Source organism: Henckelia pumila, chromosome 2 (genome assembly GCF_033568475.1).
Source record: "Henckelia pumila isolate YLH828 chromosome 2, ASM3356847v2, whole genome shotgun sequence".
Lineage (NCBI taxonomy): Eukaryota > Viridiplantae > Streptophyta > Magnoliopsida > Lamiales > Gesneriaceae > Henckelia > Henckelia pumila.
In genome coordinates this window covers 22863955-22878667 of record NC_133121.1, presented here as the reverse complement: position 1 = coordinate 22878667, position 14713 = coordinate 22863955, and the positions used below count along the sequence as shown (strand labels likewise).

The 14713-nt window shown below is 39.0% G+C and overlaps 1 protein-coding gene across 1 annotated transcript; it reads left to right on the top strand.

The window, feature by feature from the left end:
• The first annotated feature begins 11762 nt into the window (after positions 1-11762).
• Positions 11763-12575, top strand: LOC140877364 (uncharacterized). Its single transcript, XM_073280899.1, has one exon. The coding sequence runs from the start codon at positions 11763-11765 to the stop codon at positions 12573-12575; it is 813 nt and encodes a 270-aa protein (XP_073137000.1).
• The last annotated feature ends 2138 nt before the right edge of the window (positions 12576-14713 follow it).

Below are 14713 nucleotides of genomic sequence, written 5' to 3'. Positions count from 1 at the left end.
GGGCAGGTGTTTGCTCTGTCTTAGGATCAGGCTACTGAGGGAAGCGATCGCATGTTGGCAGGTACCTTTTTATTATGTGGTATTCCTGCACTTGTTTTAATTGATACTGGAGCATCGCATTCCTTTATTTCTAGCCGTTTTGTTAAGAGACATAGATTACCTTATGCATCATTAGATATGGATTTAGTTGTATCTACTCCGCTGGAGCATGAGGTAGTAACTAAACGTCTAGTGATGGGTTGCCTTCTAGAGTTTGAGGGTCACGTGTTGTCTACTAATCTGATGATTCTAGCCATGGCAGATTTTGATTGTATTTTGGGAATAGATATGCTGACTTTGTATCACGCTACTGTGGATTGTTATTAGCGTCTGGTACAGTTTCATCCGGATGAGGGTGATAGCTGGTACTTTTATGGTAAGGGTGCGCGACCTCCGATGCCACTTGTATCGGCTCTGAAGGCATGTCATGTCTTAGAGTCAGATGGGGAGGGCTACCTTATCTATGCAGTTGATATGTCCACGAGTAGTCCGGGTATCGATCAGTTATTGGTTGTCAGCGAGTTTCCTGATGTATTCCCTGATGAGATTCCTGGTTTTCCTCCGGTTCGAGAGATTGAATTTGGTATTGATCTAGTACCAGGAACTACGCCTATATCCCGAGCGCCTTATCGTCTGGCACCGTCAGAGATGATAGAATTGAAACAGCAGTTGCAGGATCTTCTTGATAAGGGATATATTCGTCCGAGTGTTTTTCCGTGGGGAGCACCTGTGTTGTTTGTCAAGAAGAAGGATGGATCGATGCGATTATGTATTGATTACAGGCAGCTGAATCGTGTCACCATCAATAATAAGTATCATTTGCCGCGAATTGATGATCTGTTCGATCAATTACAGGGTACTTTTGTTTACTCCAATATAGATCTGAGATCTGGATACCACTAGATGCGGGTACGAGACTCAGATATTTCTACGACTGCTTTCAGGACCATATACGGACATTATGAATTTTTGGTGATGCCATTCGGTTTGACGAATGCACCGGCAGTCTTTATGAATCTGATGAATCAAGTATTTCGAGAATATCTGGATAGATTTTTCATTGTCTTCATTGATGATATTCTTGTCTATTCTCATGATAAGAATGAGCATGCACAGCATCTGAGGATTATTTTTCAGACATTACGAGAAAAGCAGTTGTATGCAAAATTGAGCAAGTGTGAATTCTGGCTTGATCGGGTAGTATTTCTCGGTCATGTGATTTCTAGTGAAGGAATATATGTTGATCCTAGTAAGATAGAGGCAGTGCTGAACTGGTCTCGTCCGACTACGGTCGGTGAGATTCGTAGTTTCTTGGGTCTAGCGGGTTATTACCGTCGGTTCATCGAGAATTTCGCACAGTTGGCCAGGCCTTTGACTCAGCTTACTCGGAAAGATGTTACCTTCATATGGTCCTCGGATTGTGAGGAGTCATTTCACGAGATGCGTAGACGTCTTACTACTGCACCTGTGCTAGCTCTACCTTCTGGATCAAAAGGTTATGTTGTCTACACTGATGCCTCTGGTCAGGGGCTAGGATGTGTTCTAACACAGCAAGGACATGTTATTGCCTATACTTCTTGACAGTTGAAGACGCATGAGAATAATTATCCAGTACATGATCTCGAGTTAGCCGCCATTGTATTTGCGCTCAAGATCTGGAGGCATTATCTTTATGGCGAGAAATTTGAGATATTCATGGACCACAAGAGTCTGAAGTATTTATTCACTCAGGCGGAGTTGAATATGAGACAGAGACGCTGGATGGAACTTCTGAAGTATTATTATTGTGAAATCAAATATCATCCAGGTTCTGCTAATCTTAGTGCTGATGCCTTGAGTCGGCAGGTGAGACTTTCTGCATTTCAGACTAGTGAAATATCTCATTTGGTTCAAGAGTGTTGTTCATTGAGTTTTACGCTCAATCACAAGAAAGGGAGGAATGGGATTCGATTGTATACTATTCTATCTGAGCTAGCATTGTATTCTCGGATCAGAGATGCTCAGATATCTGATGTTAAGACTCAGCGTTTGGCACGTCTAGCCAATGGAGCTAATACATCTGGATTCCATTATCAGGCAGATGGTTTATTGTGCTTATCAAATCGAGTGGTTGTACCTGATGTTGCATAGCTCAGGAACGATATTCTATCTCAAGCTCACAGGAGTCGATTGTCTATTCATCTTGGAAGTATGAAAATGTATAAGGACTTGCGAACTAGATTCTGGTGGAAAGGGATGAAGCGGAGTGTATATCAATTTGTTTCAAGATGTTTGGTTTGTCAACAGGTCAAGGTTGAACATCGACGACCAGGTGGATTACTGCAGAATCTTGAGATTTCCGAATGGAAGTGGGAGCACGTAACTATGGATTTTGTCACCCACTTGTCTATGACTTCACGTCAGTGTGATGCTATCTGGGTCATTGTTGATTGTTTGACGAAATCAGCACACTTTATTCCTTACAACCGAGAGTATTCTTATGATCGCATGGCACGCTTATATATCCAGGAGATAGTGCGATTGAATGGGATTCTAGTGAGCATAATTAGTGATAGAGACCCGCGATTTACCTCATGTTTTTGGGGTAGTTTTCAGTAGGCGTTGGGTAGCACTCTGAGTTTGAGCACTGCATATCATCCGGAGACTGACGGGAAGTCAGAGCGGACGATTCGTACGTTGAAAGATATGCTACGTTCTTCTGTCATGGACTTTGACTTATCTTGGCATATCAGTTACCTTTGATCGAATTTGCCTACAATAATAGTTATCATCGTAGTATTGATATGGCACCTTTCGAGGCATTGTATGGTCGACGGTGTCGTACTCCGTTATTCTGGGATGAAGTCGGGGAACGACAAGTCGAGGGTCCTGAGTTGGTGCAGCAGATTGTAGACAAGGTAGATTTGATCAAGCGGAGGATCAAAGCTGCTCAAGATCGTCAAGCCAGTTATGCTAATATTCATCGCAGGCCATTTCAATTTGCGCCTGGTGAGTATGTATTCTTACGAGTATCACCTTTCAGGAAGGTGATGAGATTCGGTGTGAAAGGCAAGTTATCATCTCGTTTCATTGGGCCTTTCCAGATACTGGAGACGATCAGAGATGTTGCTTATAATTTGGCGTTACCGCCATCTCTTTCCAGTATACATAATATTTTTCATGTATCGTTATTTTGACAGTACATAGCTGATGAATCACATGTGATTCATTCTTCTGATATTCAGCTAGAGCCAAATCTGTCTTATGTTGAACGATCACTTCGTATCCTAGACAGGAAGGAGAAAGTTCTTCGGAACAAGACTATACAACTTGTGATGGTACAGTAGCAGCGCCGAGGTGTTGAGGAAGCAACTTGGGAAACCGAGAGCCGTATGCGAGCAGAATATCCAGAGTTGTTTGCTTTGTATTTTTTATTACCATGTAAAGATGTAATTACAGTTGTTGTAATAAAACATGGTTTGATGTTTCATATTGTTATCTTAATTTGTCTTTAAATTTTATTTTGCAGACGAAATATCTAAAGGTGGGGAGAATGTAGTAACCCAGATCCCATTTTAAGATAATAATATGTTAAACATGATTAAGGGTTAGTAATTAACCGATTCCGGGGTTTAATCGGACTTCAGAATTAAGAATTTGACTTTCAATATTTTGGCCAGTTTGGACGATCCGAATAGGACTTCGGACGATCCGAACTCAGCGACTCGGGGGCTCCGAATATGGCTTGTTGACTTCGGAATTAAGGCAAGTTCGGACGATCCGAAGTAGGATCGGACGGCCCGAACTTCACCAGAGCCAATTAGGCAGGATTACTCAGCCATGGTTTTTTACAAGTGTCAAATTTAGGACACTTCGGACGGCCCGAAGTGGCAATCGGACGGTCCAAACTCGACGTGTCTCGCATGCAGGCAGTGAGTTGGATCTGACGATCCGAACTCAGGTTCGGAGGATCCAAACTTGATCGGAAAATTTCCTATAAATAGAGGTCTCCGGAGTTCATTTTCAAATACGAATTCCGAGTTTCCTTCTTCTATCAGTTATATAGTGTGAGTTATACACTTGAGGGCCCTATCGGTTATAATAGAGGTTCTGGAATAACCAAGGTGTGGTTATAGTCATCCGGGACTAGTGACTTCAAAGGGCTATCGACTAACGAAGGTATGGTCCGGGAATCTATTTCAGTTTTGGGAGTACTTATTAGTTTAGTTAAGGCTTATAGAACTTGTGTAGTGATACGGTGAACTTTTGAATATAGGCTTGGAACCTAGGATCTACTATACTTGAACTAGCCTAGAGGTACGTACACATTGACTGAGATTGCCAGTGAGTATACATGTTTATATGTTGCATTTATTTGGCATTATTATATGGCATGATATATGATTTACCGCTTTCTATATTCATATGTCATGTGCATATACACATTGAGCCTATATCTTGTTATACCTAATTATAGAGTCGCTCAGCTCTATACTCGATAGTCTGTCACTGAGAGTACCGCGACGGCGGGGACATGTATGTCTGACTACTCTAGTGTACTAGATGAGTGTGGTTGCACCCAGAGGTTGATCCGTGCGGTGGCAGCACTCATATGGCGCCGGTACTGAGCATGACTTTTCAGATGACCCTTTACTAGTCATCATGTTGCATGCATTCATATGTTTACTCATGTTTATGTATTTACTCATGTTTATGTACTGGGCGTTAGCGCTCACGTCCTAGTTGTTATCTTGGACACCCTATTCCATGGGGCAGGTCACAGGATGGACGGAGCTGGTAGTTCAAGGAAGGACTAGGGAGCAGGTGACTTGAGGAGTTAATTATACAGCAGGATTCGATATAGATGTATAATGTTTACTTTTAAGTTTTTGATTGGTTGTATCACTACAGTATTAAGCCTGGATATATTTTACTAAGCTGATATGTAATTTATGGATTATGTTTCCGCACGTTTTACTCTGTTAAGCTTTTTGCTTTATTAAGTTTATTGCATGCTATTAGTTGCCAGTTAGTAGGTGATTCCATGCAGGGTCACTACAGACACACCCTGCTAAATCTCGAGAACTAGATCCCAGCTAATGTCACACCTCATGATCAAACAACTGATGTCCATACGAGTACACAATTCTCGTTGGATCTCAAACCCAACGGTATACTAAGACATCATCACAAGAACACTATCCGGGGAGCTACCAATTCCTTTGCTTGTTTCTCCTGTCAAGTTAACACCTAACTTGACTATACAAGTCAATTGTAGTCTTTCGGTAGATTCGTCTCTGGCAAACCTAGAGACTCCAAAGCATCTCCTGCTCCGAGACTGTACTAAGTACTCATCTCCTAAGCACTAAGCGACAAAATACTATCCCAAGTATTTCTCGATTGCTATATCCAAATCATCACTGATTGGATTTACCCTTTCGATCTCGTCAAACTACTGACAGTTGTCTCGTATACTAAACTTAATCAACCTAACTCTGACAGAGTTAGCCAATTGCCACTAGTAGGCCTTAGCACAAATCCCATGCCACATCAGCACTACTAATTGTTGTTTTGTTCACCCAAAGCGAACATCAAGAAGAACTAAGCCCAATATTTGCTCGCAATATATCAACCTAGGCCATTTCCATCCCATGGAAAATCCTACGCTCAACCTCTGAAAATATCAGACAGTACTTAGCGCAAACACTGGACTCAATATCCTTACCTCGTTCATTCGGGATGAACGTCACGGCTCGTCAAGTCCAAGAATCATAACTAACGAATCCCAAAGATTTCCACAATCTTCGGAAACGCTCCTGATTATATCCCTTGTTAAGATTGTGCAACAAATTAATACTAAGGTAGCTTACCTCAATAATCCACCTGGACAATCGCCAAGGCTTCACGGGCATAGGCCACGCTTCCCTCTTGTATTAAATAGTCTTATACAATATTTAACATCTGATATAATCCATCACAGATGAAGTCAATCATCATGGAGTAGTCCTCGTATTCGAGTTGAAGTCTCAAAACAGAATCCCATCCAAGATCTTGGATTACTCCTATCACATGGAAACTCTAACCACAACTCTGATGACAACCCCTAGTCATCGCTGGAAGAAATCCGTCCACCTACTAGATCCACACGTCTAGCAATAACCCTAAGGTTAAAACCTATCTGCTCAGATTACACACTTGTCGAGGAAATTCTTCCAAGACTGTTCCTCACAGCAGAACACTCAACTAATATCTCTGGCACACCAGACGATATCAAACCATCGATATCAAACCTGATATCTAATCCAAGGCCATACCCTGTTGTGACTGTTGCCAAATCCCTAGACTGAGTAGTCTTCCCACCGCCATCTCCTGAAGCACAAAGACTCCCAGGTAACGCTGCCATAGGGTCGCGCCCTATCACATCTAGACATGGTCATAGTCCAAAAATCTTGGCATATATTGGACCTGGAATCCTGGTGAAAACCCATCATCACGATGACACAACCTAGAAAGGTTCAAAAGCCTAATGTTCTAAGGAAACAACCTAGAACAAAGCCCAGATGTTCTAAACCGAACAATACCCTTCATGCCTCTAAATGAGTCCACTCATTGTTGGCACTATCTTAGTCTACTGACTCATTAGGTCAATCCTAGAAAAAATGTCTAGACTAACCACAAGTCAAACAGTCACAGTTGGCCCACTCAAATCCCATGAGCTATAATAGTTGAACACTAATCAACTAAAACCAAGCCAACCTTCCGCACAATCATGCAATCATTCACAAATTGCTGAATTGATAATACACATATTATTGTTTCAAGTTATGTACAATTTCTTTATTACAATCCCATATAATACATACAGTATTCACAATACAATGAAAATGTACAACCATTAACTTGAAATGATACAACAAAAGTATGATGATTCATTACAACTGAAATATTGTTTACAAATAACAACAATACAGTATTTAAATCATTGTACTCGTCTTCGTTTCTTGAGCATGAAGCTTCTCATCGACACACGCATCAATGCAAGCGTACTCCCGTCCAAGTCTCTCTAACTGTCCTCCTACAAAGAACTCCGGAGAAATGGCACGTGATAGTTAACCAGCTATGCTCTGCGTCAGTACATGTCAGTCGACCTCTTCTACTCACGATCTACCGTCAACTTTCTTCTTGTAACCAAATCATGCTTTTGAACATGAAGTTTCCCGTATGCCTACCGAACGTATCGATACAATCATACCGGCAAAACCATGTTCTGCATGAGTTTAATGACCTTACGCTCAAAACCTGTCATGCCTTAGACACTCGAGGCATTCCTTGGTGAAGGTCAATATGACAATCTCTCCAACTACGACTGGAGAATCTTCAGAGTAGTGTCATCATGGTACGGACTGTGCAGATGCAAACATCAAGTAAGTCCCCACCAATCCTCTACCACTCCCTCTGGCATCCAGTACTCGATCCAAAACTAGGATCCACATGAGTAAAAATTTTGAAATCTTGGACACGATCCATCGCTCCTATCCGCACTTGCTGGAATCCCATAAGCCAAATCTTCAGAAATCCTGCCGATGATGATAGTCTTCGGGCAATCTAATCGCCGCATCATCACCTCTTCCAAGGTCTCATCAATCCTATAAGGATAACCCAAAGTCTTAATATTATATCCCAAGTCTCTTGCATGCATGCTCTGATACCAATAAATGTAGGGCCCTACCCGCATACACTACCTAATCAGAGTTAAGAGCATAATTAAGCATGCATTAAATAAATCACTGCAGAAGACTTAAATAAAATTATACCGGCAGAATACAACCGGTTAAAAAAATTCAATTATACAACCCAATCGAATAAATAAGCCTAAAGGGTAAAAACCTACAGCTGATCCTGTTGTCTTCACTGGTCACTGGCTACTCCAAGCTCCTGGTGCTCAATCATGCACATACACCTGCCTCGTTGAATGGGGTGTCCAGATACACAGAAAAGACTGCACGTGAGCTCTAAGCTCAATACATAAGCACGGGTAAAACATACAAATATGATGCATGCAAATGACAGGATCTCCATATCTGGAATAACTGTATACAACTGCTTAGTAATGGCGCCTAGGACATGAGTGGTACAACCCGAGGAGCAAACCCTGCGTACACTGCTCATTCCTAACGGACGTAGACCGTGTCTTCCAGATGCCAGTGCCGGTTAACCCGTCGGTCGCGGGGCGCTCGACATATACCGTTCGAACAGGGCTGAGCGGCCCTACATGGCTCATCTCAAAAGATGGACAGGCACAATATGATATGCACATGCTGCATAATAATATGACACACAAATGCAACATATAAGCATGCAAAACCCGCTGGCTATCTCAGCCGATACTTACGTACCTTTTTACAGGCAGTTTCTAGCAGTCCCACTCTAGGTTCCAAGCCTATCATCAACTCTACAATTCAATTACCCATGCATCATTAATTAAGCTCTAAAAGCTTTAACTAAACTATTGCATACTCCTAAATATTTTTAGAAAACCATAGTTATACTTGCGTCCGTCGTTAGCCCTTTGTTGTCGCTTGCCTCAAAACTAGGCCACAGCTCCGCTACGATGCCTGGATCGCTATGCCACTTCCGGATTCTCCATAGGACGCCTAGATCTCCCTATATCTGAGTTAGAAGGCTAAGGAATCAAGAGAAAAAAAAAAGGAGAGGTGCGAGTTGAAAATGAAATTTCGGACCCCTATTTATAGGCGAAGTTCGGAGCCTCCGAACTCGACTTCGGATCCCCCGTTCCTGACTTCGGAGCCTCCGTTCCTGTTCGGAGCCTCCGATCCTGACTTCGGATCCTCCGAAGACCAATCAATGAAGTCACCAATGACGTATTATTTTCGAACAGCTGGACATGCAGTTCGGAGCCTCCGATCTTAGGTTCGGATCCTTCAAACCCGTTCGGAGCCTCCTAACCTGGTTCGGACCCTCCGAACCCGTCGAACCTTCGGAACCTTCCCGACCATTTTTGAGTGTCCTGGATCCATTTTTGGACTCCGTTAACCCATTTGAAATTTTTTTAATCATGTTTTACTTAATCTAAATATGATTACATGATTAATTACTCATTAATCGTTAATTCTGGATACGGGTCACTACATAATCTCAAACTCATTTATTGGGAATTAGGTCATCAAAACTAGGGCTGGGATACCGAACCAAAATATCAACTTTTCGGAAAATCGTACTGAAATTTTTTCGATATATATACATTTTTTGGTATATCAAATTTTTTTTGGTATCTATACGATATTAGTATGGATTTTTTCCATACCAAAATTTTGGAATTTCAATATTGGTATCGGTATGAATTTTTTTCATACCAATATTTTTGTTACGGTATACCAAAAACTCACCTCTAATCAAAACTGTGAAGGCAAACGAATATAACTCAATAATTCATCCGAATCGCATGTCCACCTTTAATTAACATGAACTGAAGTAGATATATTAAATTATTTACCATGGATTACATATATAGGTTTGATTCTACTGGACTCGAGAGAAAAAAAATACCGTGGGAACATCGTTTTCGATTGATTGCAGCAGAATACACTATGAAATCATATTTTTTTCTAACCAATATATGGAAAAATGATGAGATTACCGTGCAGAGAATGTCAAAGTCTCATTTTGATCTGTGAATCGCCGGAGCTGTGTTGATATGAGGTGAAAGAGAAGATGAGGAAGAATACAAGTGAATTAATGGGCCACAAACTTGCGTGTGAAATGGTTAATAAGTTAGTGGAGGGTATTATGGTCAATAAACATTTTTGAATATTTGTCCAACCGTTTATCATGAGAACCAATAAGGGATAAATATTATTTATGTATATAAATCATTCATACCAAACAATACACTATTAATCTCATATTTAAATTATCCATTCATTATCCACCAAATTATCAATCTCTCAGCAATCTCATCCTCTAAACCAAATACGGTTAAAAGACAACTATCTATGGGGTATATATTATTAGTTTTGTATATTTTGGTGCAATTGATAATAGACTAATTTCAAATATATACACTATTAAAAATCGTGTTTTTAATATATTATAATTATAATTATATTTTATTTAAGATGGTCAAAGAATACATAATCTATATATATATATATATATATATATATATATATATATATATATATATATATTAAAATTATATTCCATTTATGATGGTAAAAAATAATGGTCAAAGAATACACATGCAATGTGTGTGTTGTTAAAACATGAATATTTATTATTATTTTTGTTGTTTTTATATTTTTATTTTTAATAAACTTAAATTTAAAAATGAAGGTACGAAAAATGGAGAAAATCGTGGGTTTAAAAAATTTTAAAATAGAGATAAAAAAATTTCTTTTTTTCTTTTTGGTTTTTTGAAGGGTATTTTAGATATTTCATCTCTTGTTTCACCAAATCAATTTTAATTTGGTTATTAAGTGGTGAGATATATATAATTCGATATATATGATATATATATATATATATATATATTATAATTATATTCCATTTATGATGGTAAAAAATAATGGTCAAAGAATACACATGCAATGTGTGTGTTGTTAAAACATGAATATTTATTATCATTTTTGTTGTTTTTATATTTTTATTTTTAATAAACTTAAATTTAAAATGAAGGTACGAAAAATGAAAAAAATCGTGGGTTTAAAAAATTTTAAAATAGAGATAAAAAAATTTCTTTTTTTCTTTTTGGTTTTTTGAAGGGTATTTTAGATATTTCATCTCTTGTTTCACCAAATCAATTTTAATTTGGTTATTAAGTGGTGAGATATATATAATTCGATATATATGATATATATATATATATATATATATATATATATATATATATTATAATTATATTCCATTTATGATGGTAAAAAATAATGGTCAAAGAATACACATGCAATGTGTGTGTTGTTAAAACATGAATATTTATTATTATTTTTGTTGTTTTAATATTTTTATTTTTAATAAACTTAAATTTAAAAATGAAGGTACGAAAAATGGAGAAAATCGTGGGTTTAGAAAATATTCAGTGATTACCGCTCGAGCGCATCGTTCAAAGTGGCTTGCGCCCGAGCGGTAAAATATTACCGCCAGCGCGCGACACCAAAAGTGCGAGACAGAAGGTTGACTAAAAGTTGGCCGCTCGAGCGGTAGAATATTACCGCCCGAGCGCACCTTCTGTGCTCTGAAAAGTCACGACTCTTTCTGGGCTTTTTCTGTCATGGGTTGCATCCTTACGCCTTCAAACGTGTTGTTTCGTGTATAAGACTATATATACGTTGGTTATAACACAGAAAATATATACAAAAACATCTGATAACGTATATATGAGATTTCTGATTTCTGAAAGATCTCTCCCTCACTTTCTCAAAGAAAAGTTGAAACTTATTTTCGTTCGCTGAAGTTCGTGATATTTGTAGTGCTGCTATATCAAGATCGTTAGTCATTGTATCTTAGGGACGATTGCCGCCAATGTTGAGCACTGTTAACGGGCAATTTCGTCTTGCGGATAGAGAGATTCTCTCGCCTCGACTAGTTGTTGTTGCTGTAAAAGTTTCTTCAGAATTTGGAGTACAACCTCGTAACAATCGCAAGACGAAACCTTCTTTGTATTTCTCAAATTCTGAAGATGTCGATGTCTGCTGTTTCGTTCACACCGCTTGCTTCAGCCCCCGCTCATGGAGAAAAGCCGCCAAAGTTCTCTGGTGCCGACTTCAAACGTTGGCAGCAAAACAGCATTTCTCAAGGAGGATCCCCCCGTCATCGTTGAAGGCGATTCTGACACACAAAGAAGGACCGCGATAGATGCATGGAACCACAGCGATTTTCTCTGCATGAATTATATTCTAAATGGTCTGGACGACACTCTATATAGTGTCTACTCCTCTGTAAAGACTGCCAAGGAACTCTGGGATTCCTTGGAAAAGAAGTACAAAACTGAAGATGCCGGCATAACGAAGTTTGTGGTTGGCAAATTTTTGGACTTCAAGATGATAGACTCCAAAACTGTAATGAGTCAAGTGCAAGAGATACAAATCATCTTGCATGACTTATTGGCCGAAGGGATGGAAATCAATGAACCATTCCAAGTTGCGTCTATCATTGAGAAGTTGCCTCCGATGTGGAAAGACTTCAAGAACTACCTTAAGCACAAACGTAAGGAGTTAAAACTTGAAGATCTAATTGTGAGACTTCGCATCGAGGAGGACAACAGGAATACTGAGGCCAAGTCAAATAAAAAGATGATGGAAATCGAGGCCAAAGCAAATCTGGCGGAGTCTAGTACGAGTCACAAGAGAAAGCGCCCCCAAGATGGAAAGCAAAAAGGGAAAGCAAAGAAATTCCAGGGAAGTTGCTACAACTGTGGCAAACCGAATCATATGGCAAGGGATTGCCGACTTCCAAAGAAATCCAACGCAAATCAAAAACCAAAGCAAGTAAACTTGGTTGAACAAAAGTATGAACCTTTAGCAATTTCTGATATGATTTAAGTGTCGTTATTTGTGAGACCAACATGGTGGATGATCCAAGAGGATGGTGGATCGATACCGGCTCTACGAGCCACGTTTGTGCCGAAAAAGATATGTATTCCACATATGCCACCGTTGGTGATCAAAAATTGTTCATGGGAAACTCCGCAACGTCTGAAATTGTTGCAGTAGGAAATGTGGTGTTGAAAATGACCTCGGTCAAAGAGGTAACGCTCAAGAATGTGCTGCATGTGCCTGACATTCGGAAGAACTTAGTTTCGGGTTCTCTTTTGAGCAAGGCAGGATTTAGAATGGTTTTTGAATCTGATAAATTCGTGTTAACTAAATCTAGTGTATTTGTTGGTAAAGGGTACCAAGATAGTGGTCTCTTTAAATTAAATGTAATGAATGTTTCCCGCCTTGAGGCGAAGAATAAAGTTATTGGTTCTGCTTACTTGACTGAAAGTTATGATATATGGCATGAACGATTAGGACATGTTAACTTCATCATGTTGCAAAGACTTGCAAATTTAAATGTAATACATATGTTTAAAAGAAATTCACAACATAAGTGTGAGATTTGTGTTGAAGCGAAAATGGTTAAAACTCCATTTCATACTGTCACGAGAAGTACTACGCCCCTTGAATTAATACATACTGATGTATGTGATTTAAAAATGGTACAAACACGAGGTGGAAATAAGTACTTTATAACATTCATTGATGACTGCACCAGATTTTGTTATGTATATTTATTGAAAAGCAAAGATGAAGCAATCGAAGCTTTCAAGAAATATAAGAGTGAGATTGAAAATCAACAAAGTTCAAAGATTAAAATAATTCGAAGTGATCGAGGTGGAGAGTATGTGGCTCCTTTTGAAGAATTTTGCTCAACTTCGGGCATTATTCATCAAACGACAGCCCCTTACACACCTCAATCTAATGGCGTTGCAGAACGCAAGAATCGAACATTAAAGGAAATGATGAACGCGTTGTTAATAAATTCAGGCTTACCTCAAAATATGTGGGGTGAAGCGATTCTCTCAGCAACTCACATTCTAAACAAAATATCAATCAAAGGAAAAGATGAAACACCGTATAAACAGTGAAAAGGTCGTAAACCTTCTTACCAATACCTCAAAGTATGGGGGTGTTTGGCTAAAGTAAAAGTACCTAAGCCAAAACAAATAAAAATTGGGCCTAAAACGGTTGACTGCATATTTATTGGTTATGCATACAATAGTAGTGCATATCGATTCGTAGTGCATAAGTCAACAATTCCTGATGTAAATGAAGGCACAATAATGGAATCAAGGAATGTTGTATTCTTTGAAAATATATTTCCTTGTAAAGAAAGGAAAGAAATAAGTTCGAACAAGCGAACTTATGAAAATACAATTGAAACTCCACAAACCAAAGAAAAACCAAGACGCAGCAAGCGTGCACGAGTTGAAAAGTCGTTTGGTCCTGATTTTCTAACATACATGTTAGATAATGAACCAAGAAATCTTCAAGAGGTTTTATCAAATCCCGAGACTCCTTTTTGGAAGGAAGCCATACAAAATGAAATAGAGTCCATCATGCATAATCATACGTGGGAGTTGGTTGATCTCCCTCCGGGATGTAAACCTTTGGGATCCAAGTGGATTCTTAAAAGGAAATACAAAGAATATGTATCTATAGATAAATATAAAGCTCGACTAGTGGTTCAAGGTTTTAGACAAAAGGAGGGCTATGATTTCTTCGATACCTACTCTCCGGTTTCTAGAATAACATCCATTTGTGTTCTCATAGCTATTGCAGCATTGCATGATCTTGAGATACATCAAATGGATGTTAAGACTGTGTTCTTGAATGGAGAGTTGGAAGAAGAAATATATATAAAACAACCAGAAGGGTTTGTTGTAACCGGAAAAGAAGGAAAGGTGTGTAAACTTGTCAAGTCTTTGTATGGACTCAAACAAGCACCTAAACAGTGGCATCAAAAGTTTGACACTGCAATGTTCTCAAATGATTTCACAATAAATGAATGTGACAAATGTGTCTACATTAAAGGTACTACAAATGCATATGTAATTGTTTGCCTTTATGCAGATGACATGTTAATCATGGGCAGCAACCATGAATTGATTGTGAAAACCAAGAAAATGTTGAGACAA